Source organism: Hippocampus guttulatus, chromosome 9 (genome assembly GCF_054856545.1).
Source record: "Hippocampus guttulatus isolate MCC_2025c chromosome 9, RoL_Hgut_1.0, whole genome shotgun sequence".
NCBI classification, from domain to species: Eukaryota; Metazoa; Chordata; class Actinopteri; order Syngnathiformes; family Syngnathidae; genus Hippocampus; species Hippocampus guttulatus.
Window position 1 is genome coordinate 7,109,098 of NC_141269.1, and position 23,596 is coordinate 7,132,693.

Consider the following 23,596-nt stretch of genomic DNA (forward strand, 5'->3'; position numbering starts at 1 on the left):
CAAGCAAATGAACTCTGAGCTTGCCGTTATTCCCAGAGGCTTGACTAAAGAACTCCAACCGCTGGACATCGGCATCAACCGGGCGTTCAAAGTAAAGTTGCGAACGGCATGGGAACAATGAATGATCGATGGCAAACACAACTTTACAAAGAGTGAGAGGCAGCGCCGGGCGAGTTACGCCACAATTTGCGAATGGATTGTGGCTGCTTGGACGAACGTGTCTGCTTGCACTGTTGTTCGAGTTTTTGGCAAAGCCGGCATCATTTCTGTGGAGCCACATGGCAATGAGAGTGACTGACAACGAGAGGGAACACGGCGTTTTTGATGGATTACCGGTACTTGCACAATTGTTCAATTCTGATACAGAGGATGAGGACTTTGATGGATTTCTGGGTGATGATTGATCGAAAAACGTGAGTACATTGTACGATGGCTAAATAAAATACAACGGAACTCAGTTTTCCGTTGCCTTCTTAAAAACGTGTTTTTGGCTTGTATCTGTATGTCTTGGCATGCTACCGTATGCTACAAGCTAACGTGTTTTTAGCGTGCGCGCATGCATGCCGTATGTTTAAGCTGGCGTATGTTTTACCACTTTAAAATTGCGCCCAATAATACAGTGCGTTTTGTCTATGTGTAAAATACAGAAATAGCACCCATTAATGAGACTGCGCCCAACCATACGGTGCGTCGAATGGTCGTGAAAATACGGTAGTTCAGGGAGCTTGAGATTGTTTTCATAGTTCGAACGTACGATTGAGTCATCAAAGTAGATGTGTGTAAAGCCACACTACAAATTAGTCTTTAATTTTTATCTTTTAAACCGAGCAAGGAAACTGACAAGACTCCTTATTTTCATTCTTGCGAGGCTGTTTTGGTTAACAAAAGAGTTCAAATGGGCTCGGCGTTTTACTGTCTGTGCGTTAACAACAGAGTCCGTGGACCAAGCTTTATTCTTGAAGGGAAAATGAAGCGTTCTATTTCAGCGCATTCGGCGGACACGGCGAAACGGAAACAGACAATACGACGGTATTCACGGGCATATATTCTTCATCCTCTTCGAAGAGCGACTAATATTACTGCCAGACAGACGTTGAGAAAGGAGCTGAGTTCCACTGCACAATATTTCGGTATGTCTGTCTTATACTGCCTCCAGGTGGTCAAGGAAACGCATATCTGACCAAAACCAGACAAATACAACAAGCAAAATCTCGATACCAAGCTGCGCACATTGACAATTTAAGAATCGCCCTCATCCTCTGATTTCAGCCTCTCACCAGTAATTACTCTCTCGTTTCTGCAGTCTTTTAACACTCATTTTTTTAAAAAAGTAAATGGTTCCTGTAAAAAACTTTCATGCAAAAGAAATTTTTATCCGTCTTTTCAATGTATCGATGGAATAACCGATTCTAAAAATATACAACAGTGACACCCCCTTCAAAGTCTGCAGATGTAACCTTCTTAAGGTGTTCCCACACATTCTCTCGACAGTGATCCGTGTTTTTCGTTATTATGTAAGAGACAATTTCCAATTCAAGGCTAATAATGATTGCTAGCAGCACAACAAATGCCAGTTCACTGGAAAATAATAATATAAAAAATAAAAAAAGGTCACTACAACTAGTCCAGCGTACTCACTGTATCCCTGCACCTGCACTATGCCCCCCCTCACTGTGTTAATCCCTCCAACTGTAACTGGAGGCAAAAGATATCGATCAGTTTCTCCGTGGGGATTTTCCCCAGCCACAGAGAGATTACTTCGACGACTGACAGCGACAGACAATACGAAATATCGGAAGGCGGAACACAGGTGGCTTAAATTCTCCTTTGCTGTGCATTAACATAGTATGTAGGGCAATTTAGCTAGATATGTTGCAAGAGTTAAGCACTCTATTATAGCTGGATACCTTTCCAGCAGCTATCACTGCCCAATTCGAGGCCCTAAATTCAGTGGAGCCCAAGTATGGAGCATTTCTTCACAGACATAACACTTATTAACACCCTCCGAACGTCAAGGACAGATTTGAACAGCTTCAATATGTGTGTGATTAGAAAGTGCTGCCTTGAATCGCTCTGAATTTATTTGGTGCAAGAAAGTGAAGTTAGATCTGTAAAAAAGGGAAAAATACATTTTAAAAACAGGTATGCGAATTGAAAGTCTGTGTGGCATGCATGTGCTAAATCAGTGCAAACACAAGTGTGTGTAGACTTTTGGAAATGAAAGCCTACGGTGAGAAGTAAACATACATGCAACAGCTGTCAGATGTAAATCCAGCTATCCACCCATCCATCCTCCGATCCGCTTTATCCTCACAAGGGTCGCGGGGCCGTCTTCAGGCAGTAGGCGGGGGACACCCTGAACCGGTTGCCAGCCAATCACAGGGCACACAGAGACAAACAACCAACCGCGCTCACATTCACACCTTGGGACCATTTAGAGTGTTCAATCAGCCTGCCATGCATGTTTTTGGAACGTGGGAGGAAACCGGAGTACCCGGAGAAAACCCACGCAGGCACGGGGAGAACATGCAAAGTTCACACAGGAAGGCCGGAGCTGGGATTGAACCCCCGACCTCTGCACTGTGAGGTCGACGCGCTAACCACTCGAGCACCAGATCTAAGTTCAAGAAAGAAAAAAAAAACGAGGCTCACCTGAAGCTTGTGTCCAAGCAGACAAATGCAATGAGAGAAAGGGACAAAACAACATGGAAATAGTATGTCAATATGCAAACTGGACACCACATATCTCAATGCATTTGCACACGGCTGGAAGACTACTTTCAAGTGAAATAGAAGCATCGCACGAGAGATCATTCCCAGGCCAATTTCGGTTTGTGTTCTGCTGCCAAATGGAAGCTTTCATGTGGCACCGAGCCCCGCTTGTCATTTGTTGTTGTTTTGTACCTTCCACATGCTGGCCTCCTTCCCATACACCACTGCCATGCTGTTGACTTTGCTCTGCTGGATGCTCCTCTTCTCAGTTTCGTTTAACTCCTCCGACACAAAGCCCATGAAGGAGTTGTCTGGCGTGTGAGCTAAATACGGACAAAGGTGGTAGTGGGGGGGGGGGGCACGTTGTCGTACGGTGAGACAAAAAAAAAAAAAGGGCGAGACAAAAGACAGTCGTGCTGTGAGTGAGATACAAAGAGCATCCCTGGTTTGTTTCATTCCACCGCTAATTCAGCCCTACAGCTGCATGGCTAAGTATTATAAATAGTCATTGTCCAGGAGCCAGCTGCTGTTGGCTAAGATACATGCTACACGAGTGTGTGGGTTTAGTCTCGGTCGGCATGTAGTCAAAGTGAAACATGGGCAACAACAGAAAGACGATAATGGCGCCGCTACAGCCGACTGGTTTACAAGTGAATGTGAGAAGAGCACCAAGTAATGGAGCCAATAATTCAGTGAGTCACACTAAGGAGGCAGAGAACAATAAGTGCTTTGGGGGAGGAAAAAAAAAGATCACACATACATTGGTGTATCTGGTCGATGCAGCTTGTTAACTGTGATGCTGCTGAAAATAGGCATTGAAACGCCGTGAAATAAAACGAGGGCACAAACATACATTAGTCACATGCCAAATGAATGAGCCAATGACGGCCGTTTAAAATTGTTACAGCGAAGAAAACAGTTTGATTTTGGTGCTCCAACATTCTTGAATGACCAAAGAAAATAGGTGCAACTTGTATTGTATTAGGTATTCAAAAATAAATGTGCACTTTCAAAACAACAAGCTCCTGGACAAAGGACGTCTTGGCTGAGAAGTTGAAAGGACAGCGGCGAGCAAGATATCAGCACATCCCTGAGCACTGTTGGAAGATGCTGAATTTGTTCCGGAGTCGAAAGTAACACAATTACAGCCTGATCTGACGACATGACGACAATGTACTAAATGGAAGTAATTCATGAATCTTGTTTGGACCAATCAGCTTTAGCAACTGCATGCACTTTTTTAGGTTTTTTTTGCTAAATTTAGATTTTTTTTTTCCATCATTCATTGTGTGGATTTTCACCCAAATATGAAGATCCTTGCGATTACAAGACCAACATTGTGAATCAAAAGAAGCAGATAAACTCAAGAGAATGAGGTGCCCGTAATTAAAGGGAAGGAAAGCACATAGAGCTTTGAACAAAAACAATAAAATAGAATATGAAAAAAATATTGTTAAAAAAAAAAAGTAATTATACAGCGTATGTTCCGATGGTTGACAAAAGCACACGGAGCTTCTTACGGAACATGGTCATGTATTGCCTGGCGTTGAGGTTCCAATAGCCCCAGTTGGTCCGGTAGCCATGCAGGTTGGCGTACTCCTCGTGGTTGTAAGCTGGCTCTGTCCCAAATGTGTCAATCACGCGGATGTGACATCTGCAATGACACAACACGGCCACTTTTCAAAATGTCACCTGGACCCCCCCCCCCCCTTTCCCATTTACAAAAATAAGAATGCGAGTAGAAAAAGGGGGAAAAAATTGGCAAACGAGTAGGATTAAAGTCTACAAGCTAAACAAAGTGCGGGTGATCCAACGCCACAATGACAAGTGTGGAAAAAAAAAACCCAACAAAGAAATAATAGCTGTTTAAAAGTAAGAAGTGTGATCAGGCATTGAGCATCGACACGGATTCAAACACACAAACTGGCGCTCTGAGTGAAACGCTCGGCACTCTCTGCCTCACCAGTCTGTAAACTCACAAGAATTAATGAGGGCTAAAAGGTGGCTTCCTCTACCTCACTTTCACAACTTCCCCCTGGCTGGCAACTTTATGGGAATATCCATCCATTCTCTGTACCATTGCAGCCATGCCCAAGTGTCCTTGAGCAAGATACTCAACCCCTAGTTGGTGCATGACCAGTAGATAAATGAGGTAACAGCGTGAAGCGCTTTGAGTACCTGAGGTCGAACGAAGGACAGCCCATTGACCATTTTAAAGTGGAAGTCAAGTTTTCTTTACAATAGTATGTTCTTCGCGCCCCCACTATTCTCAACACGGCCTTCTGATTAATATTGCCTTTGTGGAATATGAATGAAGCAGCAAAACTCTTTCATTTTTTGGGGGTCAAGTGATGTTTGCAATGCGAGCCCGAAGGCAGTCGTGATGTGGCTTGTCAAAAACGGCGGCCCCCTGAGATGGCTGAAAATGGATGGATCCATCTGTTTCATTCTTATTCCAGAAGTGCAGTCAGAATACGGCGTTGAGACTAGCGAGTGCTCGCACAACATACACCTGCAAAGCAAGTTTTTGCGTTCGGTTCCCCTTTTAACTGTATCGAGATGGACCCGTGTGATACAGATACGGGGAATGACTTATGATTCACGTTTCGTCGCACAAGGCCAGTACACGTATCGGTACATCAAGCACACACTCAGAAAGCTACATGTTTTTCCACTCTTGCGTTTGATGGTCTATTGAAGCGGCTCATATAGAGACATCGGTGTCATCGCCCCCGCTTCAGAGATGACATTTTTTATAGGATTAAATCAAGCGACACTGGGGTGGGAAAAAAAAATATTGCGACTGGGCACTTACCTCCGTAAATGAGAGATGAAATGTACGACGCACAGCTTTTTGAGGTGTGGTACCGCATGAACACAACAGAGGATGCGGTGGTGGAAACCAACCCCGTTAACCGTCACCGTAACAAGAAGATTTGACACGTTTGTATTTCGATCGCCCGATAAAAGGATCGTTGTACGTTTTTGGTCCAGAGAAAGCTCAGAGTAAATTATAAATGAAAAAGAATAAGTCAAATATTGGATCCTGTTTTCCCCTCCCCAGTTGCCTTATCACATGTCACCTTGTCGGAACGTGATCGCTATTTGCCATAGATAAGAAGGTCCCCGAGGGAAGGAGTGGAGAAAATAAGCATGCTGACATTTGAGCGGAATATCCAACCAAGGCTCCGAGTGAGAAGCTAATTTGGGTTAAGTGGCGGCTCACCAAGGCTCATCTGATGTTAACTACGGAGGCATTTGACACGCCTCCATTTCAAATATTAGTCATCCTTTTGTATGACCACAGGAGCGGTCTCGGCAATCATTATGCAAATTTGTCGTTCTCTTAGCACGCAAGTTGGTTTTAAATTGCTTTTAAAATGACTCAGATGAGGGTGCTGTGTATCATAGCGTGTGCATTGCCAGATTGGAACGGGACTCGATTCATCTTCCAACCTCCATCTGTGTCTCGAAGTCTGGAGCTTCTACAAATTTATCGACTGGCTACGGTGATGCATTAATTAAGAGAGGTTTATATATTTTCTTTCACGCCCTCCCAATGAACATGGGTGGATGCCACAAATCGAAAAAAAAAAAAAAAAGACAGCCAACAGCTCTATGACTTAATGTTATGACGAGACCAAGGGCATTTTGTCTCTCTTAAACAAACTGGATTGAATATTTATTTAGGCATGATTGTTTGCGCATTGGGTTTGTCTGTATGGGTCCTGCGATGGTCTGGCGACCATTCCAGGGTGTTCCCCGCCTCTCGTCTAAAGCTAGCTCGGTTGAGACCGAGCTCTCTCCTAAACCTAACGAGCATAAGCGCTATAGAAAATAGATGGATCATCAAAATTATTCTGCATTTTATTACAGACTCTCCAGCACAATGTTATTTTTCTGGACAGCTCAGTTGTGTCTTATGTGGGCGGAACCCCCCCCTCCCCCCAATCTTTTGTCAGTCCTCCAGAAGCACTATACGAACAAACTATACGAAACAATTCATCCGAAAAATCTGCGTTGCAGATGCCAAATGAGCTCTACAGTAGCGGTTGACTTGTTGAAAAGTTGACTTTACTACTTCAGTCGATGTTGAATGCGTGAAATTGGCTTACCGCTAATCACACGTTTGTGGCATTTAAAGAAAACATTTTGGTTAAATATCAATCCTGTTGTCAATTGAGTATTTCAACTCAGTTTTCACCACATGATAGTAAGCTGCGAAACATCTTCAATCATCCAACCACAATGCTACAGATGTGTGCCACCTCGATGCATCAGCATTGGGGGCATATTGCAGCACTGTCTCATCCGGACATAAAATAAAAACATTCAGAGTGAACAAAAAGATAAAACGAGAGCAATTAGATGGAGCTGAAATGCTCCAAAGCCCCCAGAACTATTGATTAATGAGGCTACTCTGCACCGCAAGGCTTTAACTGAACTGCTCCAGACATCGAAAAGGAAAACTTTAGATGAAAAGAAAGATCTCTCACCATTCACGAGCACTCACTTGGCCATGGAGCCAAAGATTTTTGAGAAGAAAATTATTCCATACACTTATGGGAAAAGAAAAATAGAGTGAGCGTGAGATAAAGCAGAGACGAACAGACATGAAAAACAAAGAGACAGAGGCAGGCGGGGACAGATGGACAAGCTGGTTGTTGACGTGTCGCTAGACTCAAACGGATGAAGCGGTTGGGTTGCTCAGAAAAAAGTTAAAAGCGGAATGGGAAACAAATAGAGACTTGCTGCAGTAGTATAGATGGATGCTGAGTGATGGGTGCATATTACACAGACAAGCGGAAAAGATCTTGGTGGCTTGTAGGCCGATTGATCCAAATATTGACCGCAACATTGGTATTGATGGATACTCGTGAAGTGCCGTTGATACTCGAGTGTCAGTTTCTCTCCCGTGCGCACTGCAGCAGTATTATCAAGTAGATTTCATATGTTTGAAATGTTTAGGTTTGTTATTGTACACTGCAAGGGTGGGGCGGCCACCCGAGGGAGGACATCCCCGGCTCACCACAGCGCCGCCAACGGAAAATTTTCAATGGGCAGAAAAATCTCTTTGGCTGGGCCACTGAGCGATACCCACCAGACAAATGTTATACCCGCAAGCATCAGTGGCCAATCCCCCAACCTCCATCTAATCATAAACCTTCAAACAACTGCTACTTTAACACAAGCAACAGCAACAGTGGTTACAACATTACACACCTGGGCATAAAACACTTTTACTCTACAACAGGGGTGTCAAACTCATTTTTGTCTTGGGCCACATTCTAGTTACGGTTTCCCTTGGTGGGCCGTAATGAATTTTGGGAATCCATATCAACGTTTAATCACCTCCACATATTACATACACAGCGCACAACAAATTGATGGATAGCTAGTTTTAAAATCAGACGTCAAAAATAATGACTGCTATTGTGGATTGCATATGACAATTTGAAATTTTGGTTCAGACTTTAGCAAGCATCATGGAACTTGACATGTTTGATTTGCTTTTGTGGGCCACATAAACTGATATGGCGGGCCAGATCTGGCCCCCGGGCCTTGGCTTTGACACCTGTGCTCGACAAGAACAATGACTAGCACTGGATAATAGTGACCTCCGCTGCATTTCCGTCCTCTATTACACTAGACCTCAGGGCCGCCCGACATATTGCGGCACGATGTAATACTACACTGAAGGCGCACGACTCTAAATACCAACCCATTTAAAAAAAACAAAAAAACAAAAAACGATTGCTTAAACATCTGCGGCATAGCAGGGGTTTGACAGGTGAACCATGATGGAGCAGAATTTGCCGCAATCACCTTTGAGTAGCTCTGGGCTTGTAAAGAAAAGCACCCAGATCTGGATCAGAGTCCACCTCGTGTCCATTTATTTTTTTTAAATGTATTTCTACAGAGTGCCGCACATTCTTCTCTTCCAAACTAATTGTCAAAAGGTGTTTGAGAAAGCACAAATCAGGACTCCTAACACCAACGTAGGACTGCTGTCCTCAGCAAGCAATTAGACTCAGGCTGCTGCTGCGCGGTGACATATAGTCTGGGGGAAATGTGCTATTTTCTAAGTGTGACTGCCCGTGTGTGTGTGTACAAGACATACGCGTACACACAAGCACGCACGTACACATTGCGAATGAAAGAGAAACAGCAAAGCAGGTTATGTTCTGGGGGGGAAAAAAAAGAGCTTCCTCTGTAATGCTTATAATTGGATTTTAAAAATACATGTCATGGCTTTCATGGCTCTGTGTTGTTTGCTAGCAGACATGTCCCAGCAGAAGACTTTGTTTTCGTTCTGGGGGGGGGGTTGCGCTCTTTGCTCCGTTGTCACATCCCCACCTTCCCTAGGATTCGCATATTTGTTTGTATATAGCTCTGTTCTTTTGGCATTTAGCCTGTAGTCACAGTGTGTCTCGCGCCTCCACTTTGCGCGGGCGCGCAAACCACAAAAGAACAAATGTCAAATTGCTGCAATCATAGTAAAAATATGATGAAGAGTGTATTACTGAAAGGATTTTGCTCCCTTGGTCTCATGGCTGTTGTGGCCTACTTTCCAGGATGTTCCACCTCTGTGGGAATGCCAAAAGCTGTTAGGCGCACTCTGAGATGCGCGACTATCACACACGCACACCCACAAGCACTTAGTTGTTTTCATAATCCTTACGATATTGTTTTTGTCAGGCAGGCTGTGTCATGTCTTTTTGCTGCTTCTTTCAACTTCCCGTAGGTGACTCTAAGAACATCCAAACAACAGAACTAGCGCTAAGAATAGCTAATATGACAGAATAGCCTTAGCGCCGATTTACTATGATCCCAAATAACGAGTGTTAAAGTGCGTGTTCCCTCGAACAAGTAGCCTACAGTGTTGGTGGGGTTGTCCAGTGATCCCAAATAGTCAGAGCTAAATTACGAGTTCACTCACTCGAAAATACTGAAGTGGTGGAGACTGCTTGAGTTAGATTTAGGGTTTGCACTTTTGGTAGTTCCGATGAACGATTCTCACCAATAAACATTCAGGGGAGGACCGCAAGCGCAAAATTACGTATGAAGTGATGGAATTGGAAGTGTCAGTGGTAGACAAAGAAACCGAGTAGAAGACAAGAAAACAATGCGCCGATAATTTTGGGGAAACGTGCAACCACATAACGTTGAAGTGAGGCGGCCCGATGGGACAGTGGTTAGCGTGTCGACCTAACAGTGCAGAGGTCGTGGGTTAGATCTCGGCTGTGTGGAGTTTGCATGTTTCTCCACATGCCTGCGTGGGTTTTCTCCGGGTACTCCAGTTTCCTCCCACATTCCAAAAACATGCATGGCAGGTTGATTGAACACTCGAAATTGTCCCTAGGTGTGAGAGTGAGCGCGGATGGTTGTTTGTCTCTGTGTGCCCTGCGATTAGCTGGCAACCGGTTCAGGGTGTCCCCCGCCTACTGCCCGAAGACGGCTGGGATAGGTTCCAGCACGACCCGCAACCCTTGTGAGGATAAAGCGGGTCGGAAAATGGATGGATGGATAACGTTGAAGTTGCACCCTCATCCAACTACCGGTACATGATTTTGCCTCAACTGCCTCATGATTCATCAACAGTCATTTTAACACAATCGACAGAATTTTAAGCACTCAATCAATTATTATGATCGTCCCTCATCCCTTTTGGACACTTTCCAAATAAAATTTTCAGCGCTGCGCTTTGGTAGGGATAATGATCTTGTTTGGCTTCTCTCCATTAAACTGAGCAATATTAGCCCATTAAAAAAAAAAAGTGGTAGACAAACAAATTAAAGGGTAAATATTGCATTTTCATTGCAAAATACAGCGTTGGAGCACAGCACATTCAACCCCGTTTAAATTATTGTGTGTTGAAGTAGAAAATGACCACATCATTACGGTTTATGAACATCAACTGCGTGAACAATGGCACCCATGTCGCAGGCTGTTTTCCCAACAAGCGATGTACGTTGTTCAACAGGAATGAGAACGACCCACGTAGAGTCCATATTTTCTAATTGGATACAGTATTATAGTACAAGATACTCCCATAAATGTGGTTTGCTTGCAAAATGAGATTGGTCAACGTGCAGCCCTAGATTCGAAACAAATTCATTTCACGTTGCAAAAATGACGACATACCAATGGAAGTCTTTCGGGAGAAAATTACAAAACATGTTCTTATGGTCACGAGAAACACAAAGGCTTATTCCGGTTGAGCTCTGTAATATAGCACGGATATTTTCCCATTATTTACTGCTATTTTCTTCATTAAGCACAAAGTAAGAGCCACAAAAAAAAAAAAACTAAAAGAAAAAGGAAAGCGGCACTCACTTGTGTCTCTTGAGCGAGAGCCCCATGTGCTGCTTCATCTGCTGCAGGCCGTGGTAGTCCGTATAGATGAGGTCAAAGGGCAGAGGGCCAGTCAGTGGGCAACTGCCTCTGCCGGGGGGCACACCCAGGAAGCTGCAACACAAAACGCATTTTTACAAATGAAGATGCCGACTAATAATAACACTTGAAATGAGAACAGCCAAGCGCTCATTATTAATACCGTCATGTCTACCCTTGTTACATAATTCAATTATCAGAGGTTTGTGCCCTCCAGGCATGTGTTGCTTTGCCTCAAACTGCTGACAACGGAAAACATTTACCGTGCGGGGACTACTGCTTTTTGCTGCGTGTGCTGCATTTTGGGTCAACAAAGCACAATTGCAGGCATCCCAACAAGTGAGGTTGGCATAATAGAGCGTGTGAATGTCTGACAGATTTTTGTGAGTGAAAAGCAGCAACAGTCTGCGCCAAATATCTTCCCGTAGACATGGTTATAAACCCCAAGTTACTTGTAGTCTGCCGATTTCACAAGTGGAATATTTGACGGGGGCACCTGATTGGCTAATTGCCTTCGGGTCATGGCGCTGCTGATTGGCTGCCGCCGAGGAGACCAACTGCAAATGTCAAGCTGCTGTCAGGAGGCCTTTTTGACAGCGGTCCCGCTCCTCCAAGCCACTGTCAACCGTTTTCCTCTGCGCCGTGCATTTTTCATCATTTATGAGCGCTTTCTGTTAGTTTCCTTAAGTGAGCCAAAAATGTGTGAATCTTCCCATTGGTGATCTGTTTTGGTTTCTGTGAATTAAGAGTTCTCTCTCTCTGTCACATCTATGTTAGCGGTCAGGGTAAACTGCCATTTTCTTCAGATTAGTTTTCTCCAGATTTTGTGAGCAAAGGATGTTAGGTTTCGGATTTTCTTTCACATTGGGTTCAGATCAGGGATGGGCAACAGGGGGGCGAACACCATCTGAACGACCCCTTGATTTATTATTTTTTTCACAAAACCAAAAGAATTCTTCTTCAAAAAAAAAACACAGATTCTGGTTCAATATACGTTTTTTAACCAACAGCGGTGAGAAATTATGTAAACAAACAAAAAAATCCCCGACAATACAGAGGACAGCCAAAAAAAATTTGAAAAAAAGAAGCAAAATACACATAGGTGAATCCATGGGTATCGACCAAACTGTGATCATGCAGGGGTCAACTTCTTTGGACACAAACTAGTTCATTGCACACATTTCATCACCTTGACACGTCGTATGTCAGGACTGTCGAAGACTGACAGCCCCGTGTAAAAAGCAGAATCTGGGTAGGCACCATCCAGTTAAAAAGGGTCACAAGTACACACTGGAGTAATGAGGCGTTATTTGTTCAAGGGCATCTCGGATGTAATTTCTAGGGACTTTATGAAATGTGCACAATTTCAAAAAGAAAACTTGGTATGAAGGCGCGTTTTTCTTTCGGTTCAGTCAGAGCAAAGCCGGGAAGGGCACAGGTCTTTGGCATAACATAAGACAAACAAGATGAAAAGAGAGTATTGATGAGGACCTGGCTCGGTGGTACCCTGCAGGAGCAGATGGTCAATCAATGGCGAGAAACACCTCGATGTGTTGTCGCCCGTCTGTGTTTGTGCGTATTTATTCATACAAACACAGCTGCTGCTGGCGCGTTACAAAACATCCCATCAAACGCGACATAAATTCACACTTGGACGGATCGGGCGCATGTAAACAGGCGAGGTGGACTCGACGCGGACATGATCTTATAGCGTATTTGCCGCAGTAAAAGACACACCTAAAAGCCTTCCGTTTTCTTAAAAGCTCACAGCGCGCCTTAAAATCCGATGCACCTTGTGTATGGTCATTACGGTAATTTGTCAACCCCAAAATGGCTCCTTGCTAGAGACACGCAGAGTTCAAACTTAAGGCGATTGATTTCGCAGTTGAACATGGAAATATGTAGAGCAGCGGCAAGAGAGTTCAACGTTAACGAGTCAATGTTATAACTTGCTGTTGGTTAAGTGAACCGTGTCGCTGCTTTATTAAATACGTTTTACTGACATCTGATAGTTGCTATACAAATCAGGGCGTAATGCAGCGTAGTGTTCTGTTGACATTTCCTTGAGCGTAGCTTCATCTAGTGGATGCATTGTAGATTGCGTCTTATAAAGCGGTGCGTCCAATATATGAAATAAATGACAAAATAGGCCATTCATTGAAGGTGCGCCTCATAATCCAGTGTGCCTTTTAGTGGGGAAAATACGGTAGTATACAAATGTCACACTACAGGCATGCTCAGTGATCCCTACTGGACCGGTTGGCCAGATATCCAACACCAGATATATGCTCATGGGACACTTCATGAGTACATACAAAAGGTCTGCACCAACAAAGATAACACGGGAGGATGGATATAAGAAAAGAAAGAAAGAGGGGGGAAAACGGCACACAAACACCTTATTTCTTGGCAGTCTGCTGTTCTTTCTATTGTTGTTGAGCAGTGAAAGGCACTGAAGCTGATGAAACCACATTGAATACCTGTCTTAAGGTGAGTAGTCTACAAAATAAACCGCAGATCCTTTTCCATTTGCCCTTTGTTGGAGCCTGGTGGAGAGTAACAAGCATCTCACACTTTGTTCAAGGCCAATGAATGATGTCCAAACACATTACGACATAAAGCAGAACCCCTACAATTCAATGTTCCATTTGGAATTTGACCAAACACTTTGATTGCACATGATTCCACTTGGATGAATGTTGTAATACAGATTATGGAAATTTGACTTTTTAATTAGTTGTTTAAAAAATAATTTCTGGAGGGAATAAGTATGCAAATAAAGAGACGTTTAAATCCTTTTTTTTCTTTCCATTTCTTAAAATGTGTGAGCGCACTAATTTACATAACTGCCCCGCCACATAGAGTGTACAGGCACATGACGTGATCAGCTCGGTCAATATCCAGAGCTACTTTCAAGTGCTATCAAATACACTAGCATGCGGAAACGCCAACATCCCCCCCATGGGTGCGACGCCCTTGCTATTATGTCAAGGCCAAAAGGTAAGCAGAGCTATGGTGAGTTTTATTGTACACGCAGATTAGCATTAGCAGTGTTAGCTCGTGATAATTTGATGATGTTGAACTGAGCTTGGTGAAGGTGTCAATTCAGTGGTAGAAGGGTGTACCTTGAAGCCTTGAGATAAGAGTGACCAGACTTGTGATTTTTTTTGCGGTACAACGTGTTTTACTTTGATTTGGTAGGGCAAACTTCAGCAGTGGGAGTGACCTCAGTTTAGTTCAACATAAGCAGCACTTCGGGAACGTTAAAAAAAAAAGTGTTCAAACTGCTTAATGCCACTCCCAAATGATGTTTACTGTCAAACTAAACAAATGAGTAGAGTTACAAGTGCATTTAAAAAAAAACACATTTAGTCCGCTACTTTAATGCTAATGCTAACACATATTGGGAATCTCATATAACATTACAGCGACTAATATTCCTATCTGGCAAATTGGCATGGCAAATGGAATAACAGTTCCATTCATTGGTGACACACACACACACACACACACACACACACACACACACACACACAATGGGCTGTGCAACCAAAAATTTGAAGCGGACCGTGTTTGACCCTGATAGTTCCACTGTGTTGTTAATAACGACAATGCTTCTGAGCAAAAGCAGAACACGGGAGACAGATATAATGAAAAGCTGAAGCAGATGTTTGCATTAGCACAAAACACATTTTGTAATCTACAAATGGTCCTTCCAAGAACAGGAACGTAACAGAAATGCTTCTTGCAATGTAAAGGGAAGTGAACACATAATAATAAATAATGAAACAAGCATCCATCCAAATTGTCAAATGAAGAAGCAAAACAGTGGAATTTGGAATTCAAATGCCTTTTTCGCAACATGTGGAAAACAAAAAATACTTGGATGAAGGATAAAACTGCACACTGCCATTACGCATATCAGCTGCCTGAAAATGAGCAAATTCTGAGTTGTCGAAATGCTAGACACAAATTTGACACACACACACACACACACACACACACACACACACACACACACACACACACACACACACACACACACACACACACACACACACACACACACACACACACACACACACACACACACACACACACACACACACACACACACACACACACACACAGGATGGGATTCCTGGCAGGCATAAGTGGAATCCCCATGCTGGGCCACAGAGGAGGCCAATTATCCAGGTTCTTGAGGTCTCTGGGCTGCCGTGGTCAACAAGCACTCAGTGAACACTAAGTGACAGGCGAAGAAACGACACCAAACATGAGATTCGTCCGATCGTCAGTCAAAGAGTATTTGGCTCTCTTTATTCAATCTGCCCAATGGATTCTTCGTCTCTGTGGCTGTGACTGGCCATCAATCAACCTTTCAATCAAGTTAGATATAAATATCTGGGCCTATTTCGTTCTAGTAATAATATGTCTCTTATTGCACCCCAAAATGACTTTATTCATGCAGGGGTGTCAGATTAACAGTATGTGATAAACAATTACAATCAGACAGCTTTTAATTGGCCCAAAGTAAAAGCGTGGAGGAGTAACTGCTTCATCGTCTTTGTTTTTATTGGCGCACCAGTCCCTTTGCTGTATGTATGTAACATGATACACGATGAGATGAAAAATTATTCTTCATTTATGATTATTCTGCGGACCCCGAAGCTTGCCTTGTGGTACCCAAGGGAACTTTTTTCTCTCTCCACAATTTACAAACTCTATTAAATACATTTAATAGGACTTTTAAGTGATGTGCTGGAGGCTGAAGGCAGCATTCAAGTGTTGTGGGTTTGGTGTGTGCATATGTAAAAAACAAATCTAATTGGTGAGTTTGCAAGTCGTTGAGGAACCATGCAATTTTTTTTCTCCAAATGATAGCAACTGGTGCTACGGCATTTCATGATTGCATTTAGTTGTAATAACAATAATAATAATCATAATAATAATGCATTTTATTTATCAGCGCCTTTCAAGATACCCAAGGACACTTTACAATAACAAAAACAATAAAACACAATTTTATTTAGTTATGATAGGTTTGACAAAATGTCGGGGCCGCAAAAACAAACAAATAAATAAATAACTAAAACAGCCAAAGTGATGCATGTTTGTGTGTGCATGTTGGCAGAGATAGCTGAACAACCCCTGCCTGAAAAAAAGGAAATCATGTTCAACCAATACGCTCCTATTACGACACTGATTCAATGAAAGTTACACACAATAGCACCCACACAAGCATTCCCAGTCATGAGCAAAATTGAACACTCTTCCATGCGCGTAATCATCCATTTCCATGTGCGCCTGTGATTACACCAAAGGGATAGCAATCTGTATGCATGGCAAGGTTTCTTTTAATTGAAACGCACACATGCATGCATGCGCACACAAGACAGACAGAGCACCCCTGCTGACAGGCCCCAGTTATCAAGCGAGGCGGGTAGTCGTGGATCAGGCAGCCGCGAGGCATCATAAAAAACAATTCAGAAAAGAGTGAGAGAGGAAGAGCGCCGGTGGAAGGGATGAATCTGAGATGAAAGAGGTACGAGCGAGGAGGGAGGAGGGGGGCAAGGGGGGATAAAATAAAATAAACACTCCTGTCAGAGATAATAAAATTGTCAGATGGAGAGCTGTGGTGCAGAGGGGGTGAAGTTAAGAGATGCGAAATGCGAGGCCAACGGGGGAAGGCGAAAGGTGAGATGGAAAAGGAAACTTGGAAGGTCAAGGGGGGGGACCAAAACAGGAGGAGACGAAAATGGGGAGGCAGGAGTGAACAAAATCTGTTAATACGAGGCGAAATAATAACAGACAAAACCAGGAGCGAGAAAGCTATTCAAAGGTGAGATAAAAACATCCATGGATGGCAACGGGCACATAGACAATGATGAAGCGCTTCACATCAAATGCAGCCTTTGCGGTTTTAAGTCCGCCAGTTGTCTTGTTTCTCATCAGGCGCTTTGTGTTTTTCCTGAACCTGGCATCCTTTCAGCGGGGTCCCCATTAATCTGGAAGATCTCTCTCGGGGAGCACAAACGCACATTGACAAATACACGCCACGGATCACACAAACACATTCTGTCATTAGAACTACACAGCGGCACCACTGTTACATCTTCCTGAGGGCAAAATGTTACACTGATTTGGATTAAGGCCTGTGGGAGAGAGCAACTTCAAGATGGTTTGCCACAAAACCAAGTTGCTTTCATGTTTGGTGTGAGCACTCGTGTCATCCTCAAATCGCAGGCCAAGTTCCATATACTGTAACAGGGGGACGTCAGAAACACGCCGTTTCCTCACCCTGTCTGCGCTTAAAGCACCCGGGTGTCTTTCTCGTGATTTGCAGTCAAGGTTTGCTCGCCGACATTTCTCCTCAGATAATCGAGGACAGACCGCACACTATTGACAGCACCTGTTTGGTGTGGAACTGGGTAAAAAAAAAAAGTTTCTTTCTTGAAGTGGACGACGATGATGACGGATATGTCAGCATGTATCACACTCTCACAGCCTGTATGGTATCAATCGACTCCGCAAGCTGCCACTCGTGAAGCGATGAAAGCTGTTCAAAGAAGGAGCAGGCGGAATGAATTGGGAGTGTACTAAAGCATGTGGAGGGGGGGGCACTCATCAGCGAGTCATGTCTCGTCGAGTGGGTTAACCCAACACACATACAGACGAGGCATGACAGGCACTTAACAAGAAAGCTACTCGATATCGATGCGTGTTGCAGACCATCAACCACCTCAGAGCTGCAATCTGCTGAGGGAAGAGTGCGCAATTTCTCATCTAAATTGACCTGACGCCTTTTGGAGCAAAATAACCGCTTCAGAATCATGTGGATGAGAGTGTGGCTTGTAATTGGGAGAAAAGCATCCCTGTATTTGCCACGTGGAGACATTAAAGGCCTGTATCAGTGGACTGGCCACACACAGCTCTCATTTTGTGTTGGTGCTAGTTTTAACATGATACTGTAGAGCGCGGGTGTCCAAAGTACAGCCCTGGGGCCATTTGCAGCCTGCCATCCTTTTGTCAGCGGCCCGTGATATGAGACTTAAAAAAACAAACAAAAAAACAACAACTAAAAATACCATTTGACATGGGTCGCAAGATTAGTTCAACATGGTGAAAGGCGGTTGTCAGAAAAAAAACCCATTTATAATTCAAAGAATGACAATTTATCTTCAAAACACTGCAGTGAATAAAGACAATTAAATTTTAGAGGCAAAAGTTGTTGCTTCCACTTTGTGCTCGATGGCGACATCAGATTAATGATCCTCGAGTAACTGAAAAATGGTCACTTTATTACATTTTGTTCTTTTTTTGACTGAAAGGAGCGTGTTTCAAAAAGTTGAAGACTTTAAAAGTGGCCCTTTCACCCCTCCATTTTTCTGTATGCGGCGCTCAAACAAAAACGGTTGGACACCCCCGCTGTGAAGCGTGTGCCACACACCAAAATATATGTGATATACTGTATATGAATATGAAATGGGAAGCCATTTGAGAATTCTTTTCCCATATGCTTGATATCCTTGATAAAAATGAATCTGAATACCAAGGATATCGAACAACTTCTCAAAAACTGCTTCAACAAAATGATAAATGTTGATTTCAAGTCGTGATGCAAAAGCGCAAAGCCCCCCCAAAAAGGTGGGACGGTTACAATCAAATTCTTTGGGGCTCTTCTATCATGGCAATGCGATAAAATGTGTGCCGGTTTCAAACAAGGCTTTTGGTTTATCCCTTCAGAATGCAAAACCAGTCGTACATACTATTACAGTCACGTCACCCTGCATGTCTCTATACTGTTGTTTGTAATCATCTGCTCTTCTGTCTTCTCCAAGTAACATTTCACGACAATTACAGCCAAAACATGGCAAAAGAGCCCGATGAATGGATAATGTCGTTTTTATTGGCTCTCACTTTAATGTGTCCTCAGGCCCTGAAGCCTTTCCAGCTTTGGAGCACTGTTGGCCACTGCTTCTTCTCCTCAGGAAGAAAAAAAAAAAGAGTGAAAGGGAATGATGAAAAATAAAATGGTAGCGGGATGCGGTACAGTCTTCCCCTCATTTGCTGTGGCAGTCTGTAGGGCTTTTCCTTCATGTTTGCTTAGAGTAAACCAATTTTGTCTGTGTGGCTGAGGGATGCCGATCACCCCGAGCCTCTAATATCTTCAGCGCAGTGGAAACTCCAAAGTGAAAAACCAATTCACCCCGGTCGAAGTCCATGGCTTTGTAATTCCCACCAATTTCAAAGATGACGTAGCAATCTTTTAATTTGCTACCGTGAAAATCGCAAAACACAGAGAGCCGTCTGTGTTGCTTAATTGCTGCAGTAAGAGAGGGTGCGCACATGGGCTGCGCTACTCAAAATATTCTGACGACAACAGCTGCTGGGTGCGTGCGCCGAAACAATAACATTGCACCAGCCAAAATTGATCCGTCGCTATGGATCATACCATCAGAGAGAGAAGTAATGTGGAGGAGGAGAGGAAGCTCCTGCAAATATATTGAACATGAGTGCAGTACTTTCTGAATCTAAAACCTTCAAATTGTTCCAAACTAAGAATCCCAACTGCTAATACCATTGTGGCATAATGTACAGTGGATATAAAAGTCTATTCAGGCTTGTGCAAATACCAGGTTTTTAAGGGGGGGGGGGGGGGGGGAGACGAGTATGAATTTAAAAAAATAATAAATCAAGCCCTGCGATTGCCTGGCAACCGGTTCAGGGTGTCCCCCGCCTACTGCCCGAAGACAGCTGGGATAGGCTCCACCCCCCCGCGACACTTGTGAGGATAAGAGCGGATCGGGAAATGGATGGATAAATAAATCAAAATTGCAAATCTTTTCACCATGAGTGTGACAGTTTTTGAAATGTGATGATACAAGTGCACACACATTCGTATAACTCGGGTGTGGCCGTGCTCAAAATTAACATTCAAACTTACATGAAAAGGGAGTCAGCATACACCACCATTTAGACTATGCAACCCAAACAAAGTCCGGATGTTCTAGTAGGCTTTTCCCGACGTTTTTGTCGTCACATCTAACAGCACAAGCCATTGTCCTTGCAGAGCTGCCACAGCAACTGATGGATCTCAATGGTTAAAAGATATCAGTCAGGAAAAGAGTACAACATCAATCTCTGCAGAAATCTTTGGCAGGTACTGTGTGTTTAGTAAAACACACAGCAACAATAGTGAAACTACTACTAACCTCCTAAAACAGGGGTGTCAAACAAATTTTTGTTGCGGGCCACATTGGAGTGACCGTTTCCCTTGGAGGGTTGTTATGACTGTGAACCCAAAGAAGTCAACTACTGTAATGAGGGGATTGGCAACAAGAAAATGCGAACAATATCTCTCTTATTTTGGTCCAGATTTTAGCAGTCATCGTAGAAGTTGACATGTTTGATTTGCTTTCGCTGGCCACATAAAATGATGTGGCGGGCCAGATCTGGCCCCCGGGCCTTGAGTTTGACATCTTGCCCTAAAATAACATGTTTTGGTAAAGCCTTCGGGCAACACACTGAATGAATGAAAAAAAGTGATGAAGGAACCTCGTGACTTTGTCGGTAAAGGAAAAAAAAAAAAAAGCACTGCCACATGAGTTAGCACACCATCCACCTCAGTTCATTTGTCCGCAAACTGGAGCAGCTGGAGTATGATATAGAGCAGGCGTAGCTCTGTCTGCCCTCGCTTTTGCACTAATCCATCTGGGGTGCCTTTGAAATCTAATTTGCAGCAGCTCCATTTCCATCACGTTACTCTCCGTGAGCCCACATTGTTAGGAATGCTCATTCAGCACAAAAAGGTGACGACGCAAAAAAAAAAAGAGAGGCCTGCGATGTCCATGCTAGTTAAAAGGAGCAAGTGCTTTCCTCTCCACGGCATAATGAAGGCCGCTCCAAAATGCCTAACACAGGTATCAGTGATTGTCTGACACAACAACGCAATGTATTTAAATTTACACATTTAAATACAAAGATGCCAACTCAGCACCTTGGTTTTTTTCTGCGCTTTCCCGTATGGATTTGCACGTCTGCATTTTTTTTTCTTCCTCGTCTCAGCCTCCCTGACAATGATGAGACGTGGGACTGAGATAAACCTATTACAGAAATACAATATGTGATTAAACACCGCGATATAGCATTCAGTTTAGATTTCAAGTCATTATATAGCTCGGCTCAGATCTGTTATGCTTTATCCGCAAGGGAATTCCTCATCGGGAAAAAGCCCGAAAACGTGATGCACCTACAATAGCTGTTGTCGTTTATTTTCACTTTCATGATTCCGTGCTCGGGACAAAGTTTTAAAGCAATTGGGTAACTTTTGTATAATCCTACTAAGTAAAAAAAAAAAAAAAAATGGCCAAGATATCTGTGCGCTCACTATCAAATGGTTGCCAGAAAATCCGGCATGCAGGCATGTAATAGGATTATGTTTTTCTATGTAAGTGTAGCAGATGTCTGTGTGTGCTGTCAGTGCATAATGTATAAGGTACAGCCACCTGATAGCCCTCCGGGCCTGGGCACAGACTCGCTAATCACCCCCTTAGTGGCCAATTACACGTGTACACTGCACTCTCCAACAGTATTTCACGACACTGGGCAAGCAATGCAAAAAAAAGCCTAGTTGGCTTCACTCACAAACTGTAAATAAAATCAGCACTGTACATCATTGTAAAATAAAAAAAAGGGGGGGGGGGTTGAATGAATGTGGGCATGCTGTTGTGCCAACGAGGCACACTTCTGAATCACCACAAGATACACAAAGAGATTCTGTAGAATGATTGTTCATTTCAAGTGTGAATTCAAGCAACCATGTCATTTTGAGAGACTGCTGCCTGGAGACACGTCCGCTGAGAGCAAAGCAAGGGGTCGGGAATAAATACGGCGCTTCCTGAGTAATTTGGAAGGCTTTAAGTCAGACAACAGTGTGTGTGCTCCCCACAGACGTCATTATATCGATCTTAACTTTATACCGGTGCCATTGCAAGAATCGATCGTGGCAGGAAGACGAAGACTCTTGGAGCGATGGAAACAGAACAAAGGAGGCCGCACCACAACGTGTGAATTATTTTTTTGCGCTTGCTTGAAATTACAATCGGGAATGGAACCACTACACATCCGTCATCAGAATGCGAGCAGCTTGACAAGCCAGGTGATTGATGACATTTAGGAGCAGGAAAGCAGATTTTGAATAGAATGTACTAAGCCAAGCCACAGGGATCCCCCACCCCCCAACGAAGCATATTTACATCCATCACTCAACCTTCGTGTGTACAAAAGTTGTAAATGTCAGCAGAAACGTGGAAGCATGCTGACGCAAGGGCACGCAAAAACGACGTGCGCTGACAAGATGCTGCGGGTGTCGGAGCGGATCAATATTGCGACGAATAAATCAACGAGGGGGATACCATTGACTAATCAACGCCTCAAGCGAGGATGGTTGCCGTTAGGGCACATTCACTGCGCGGAGTGGAGTCTGAAAGACAACAGCGATGACAAGAGGATTGTAAAACGTCATTGATTGCTTGTCACGGCTGTCATGACAGGTCTTCTCGAACGCGACGGTTATGCGACGCTACTAAGTTAAATCAATGCTGTTCACTGTGATTTATATACAGTGGGACCTCATGCAGCGCAGATGACAAAACTGCTCCGAAATCTGTTGTTATTATTATGTGTAGTAGGCGCCTGTGCCTCCAGTGGTGCGGCCAACAACAGCAACGCTTTTTTTTTTTTTTTACTGCTGCTTTGATTAATTTAGTCATACTCATAACTTTAATACTTTTTCCTTGTCATCCCTCAGGGATAGTCAAAAGTGTGAAAAGGCTCATGCGCAGGCTCAAGGTTTGTTCGAGAATCAATGCTGCCGACGGTTGCTATGGAAACCAGCAGGCGGCGTCCCAGCGGTGCTAAAGATTTACATTAAAATGAATGGGGCCGTTAAATCGATGGCCGCGGTAGTTGAAGGAATAACGACTCATTAATATCTTTTCATGAATATCTATCTATCTCATTGCATCTTAGGCAATGGAAAGAACAGACATTAGCTTAGCATTGCCATCGACATGCAGCTCAAAAGCAACATGTCAGGAAGGTTCGTAATATAGTCCGTGTATCTTTCATTTATTTGAGTTCGCCAAACAGAACAGAAACTAAGATCATTAATTAATAGACTTCTTCTTTCAGTGTTCGTTCCAGAAAGCTAAATTGAAAAAAAAAAAAAAGATAACTTGCTTTCCGAGGTCTGATTTTGTGCAAAAATGAATAGAAACAGAAAAGGGCCCTTTGTACGTTTAATTAATTTTTGGATCGTTTTATCTGCCATATGTTGTGTGAACCGGGAGGAAACTTTTAGTGGAAGCAAGCTTTTGCATGATTTGTGGGAACTTCATTTACTTCTTTTGAGACTTGGCCATGAACACACTTAAAAAAAAAATCCCAGAATTTTCTAAGCAATTTTCATGCCGTTTGCTTTGTTGCA

At 43.4% G+C, this 23,596-nt stretch overlaps 1 protein-coding gene across 6 annotated transcripts in view; it reads right to left on the reverse strand.

Annotated features, from left to right (window-relative positions):
• The window catches only part of LOC147200116 (alpha-1,6-mannosylglycoprotein 6-beta-N-acetylglucosaminyltransferase B-like), a 132,656-nt gene that overhangs the window by 19,035 nt on the left and 90,025 nt on the right, over positions 1-23,596 (reverse strand). For all 6 annotated transcript variants that reach the window (XR_015101731.1, XM_086119158.1, XM_086119157.1 and 3 more), the window contains 3 exons: positions 11,050-11,181; positions 4,233-4,366; positions 2,905-3,035 (listed from right to left, as the gene is read on the reverse strand). Coding sequence is in view for 5 of the 6 variants with exons in the window: in XM_086119158.1 (XP_085975284.1) it covers positions 2,905-3,035; positions 4,233-4,366; positions 11,050-11,181 (397 nt within the window). In the remaining variant the exon portion in view is untranslated. The remainder of the gene's footprint in view (positions 1-2,904; positions 3,036-4,232; positions 4,367-11,049; positions 11,182-23,596) is intronic.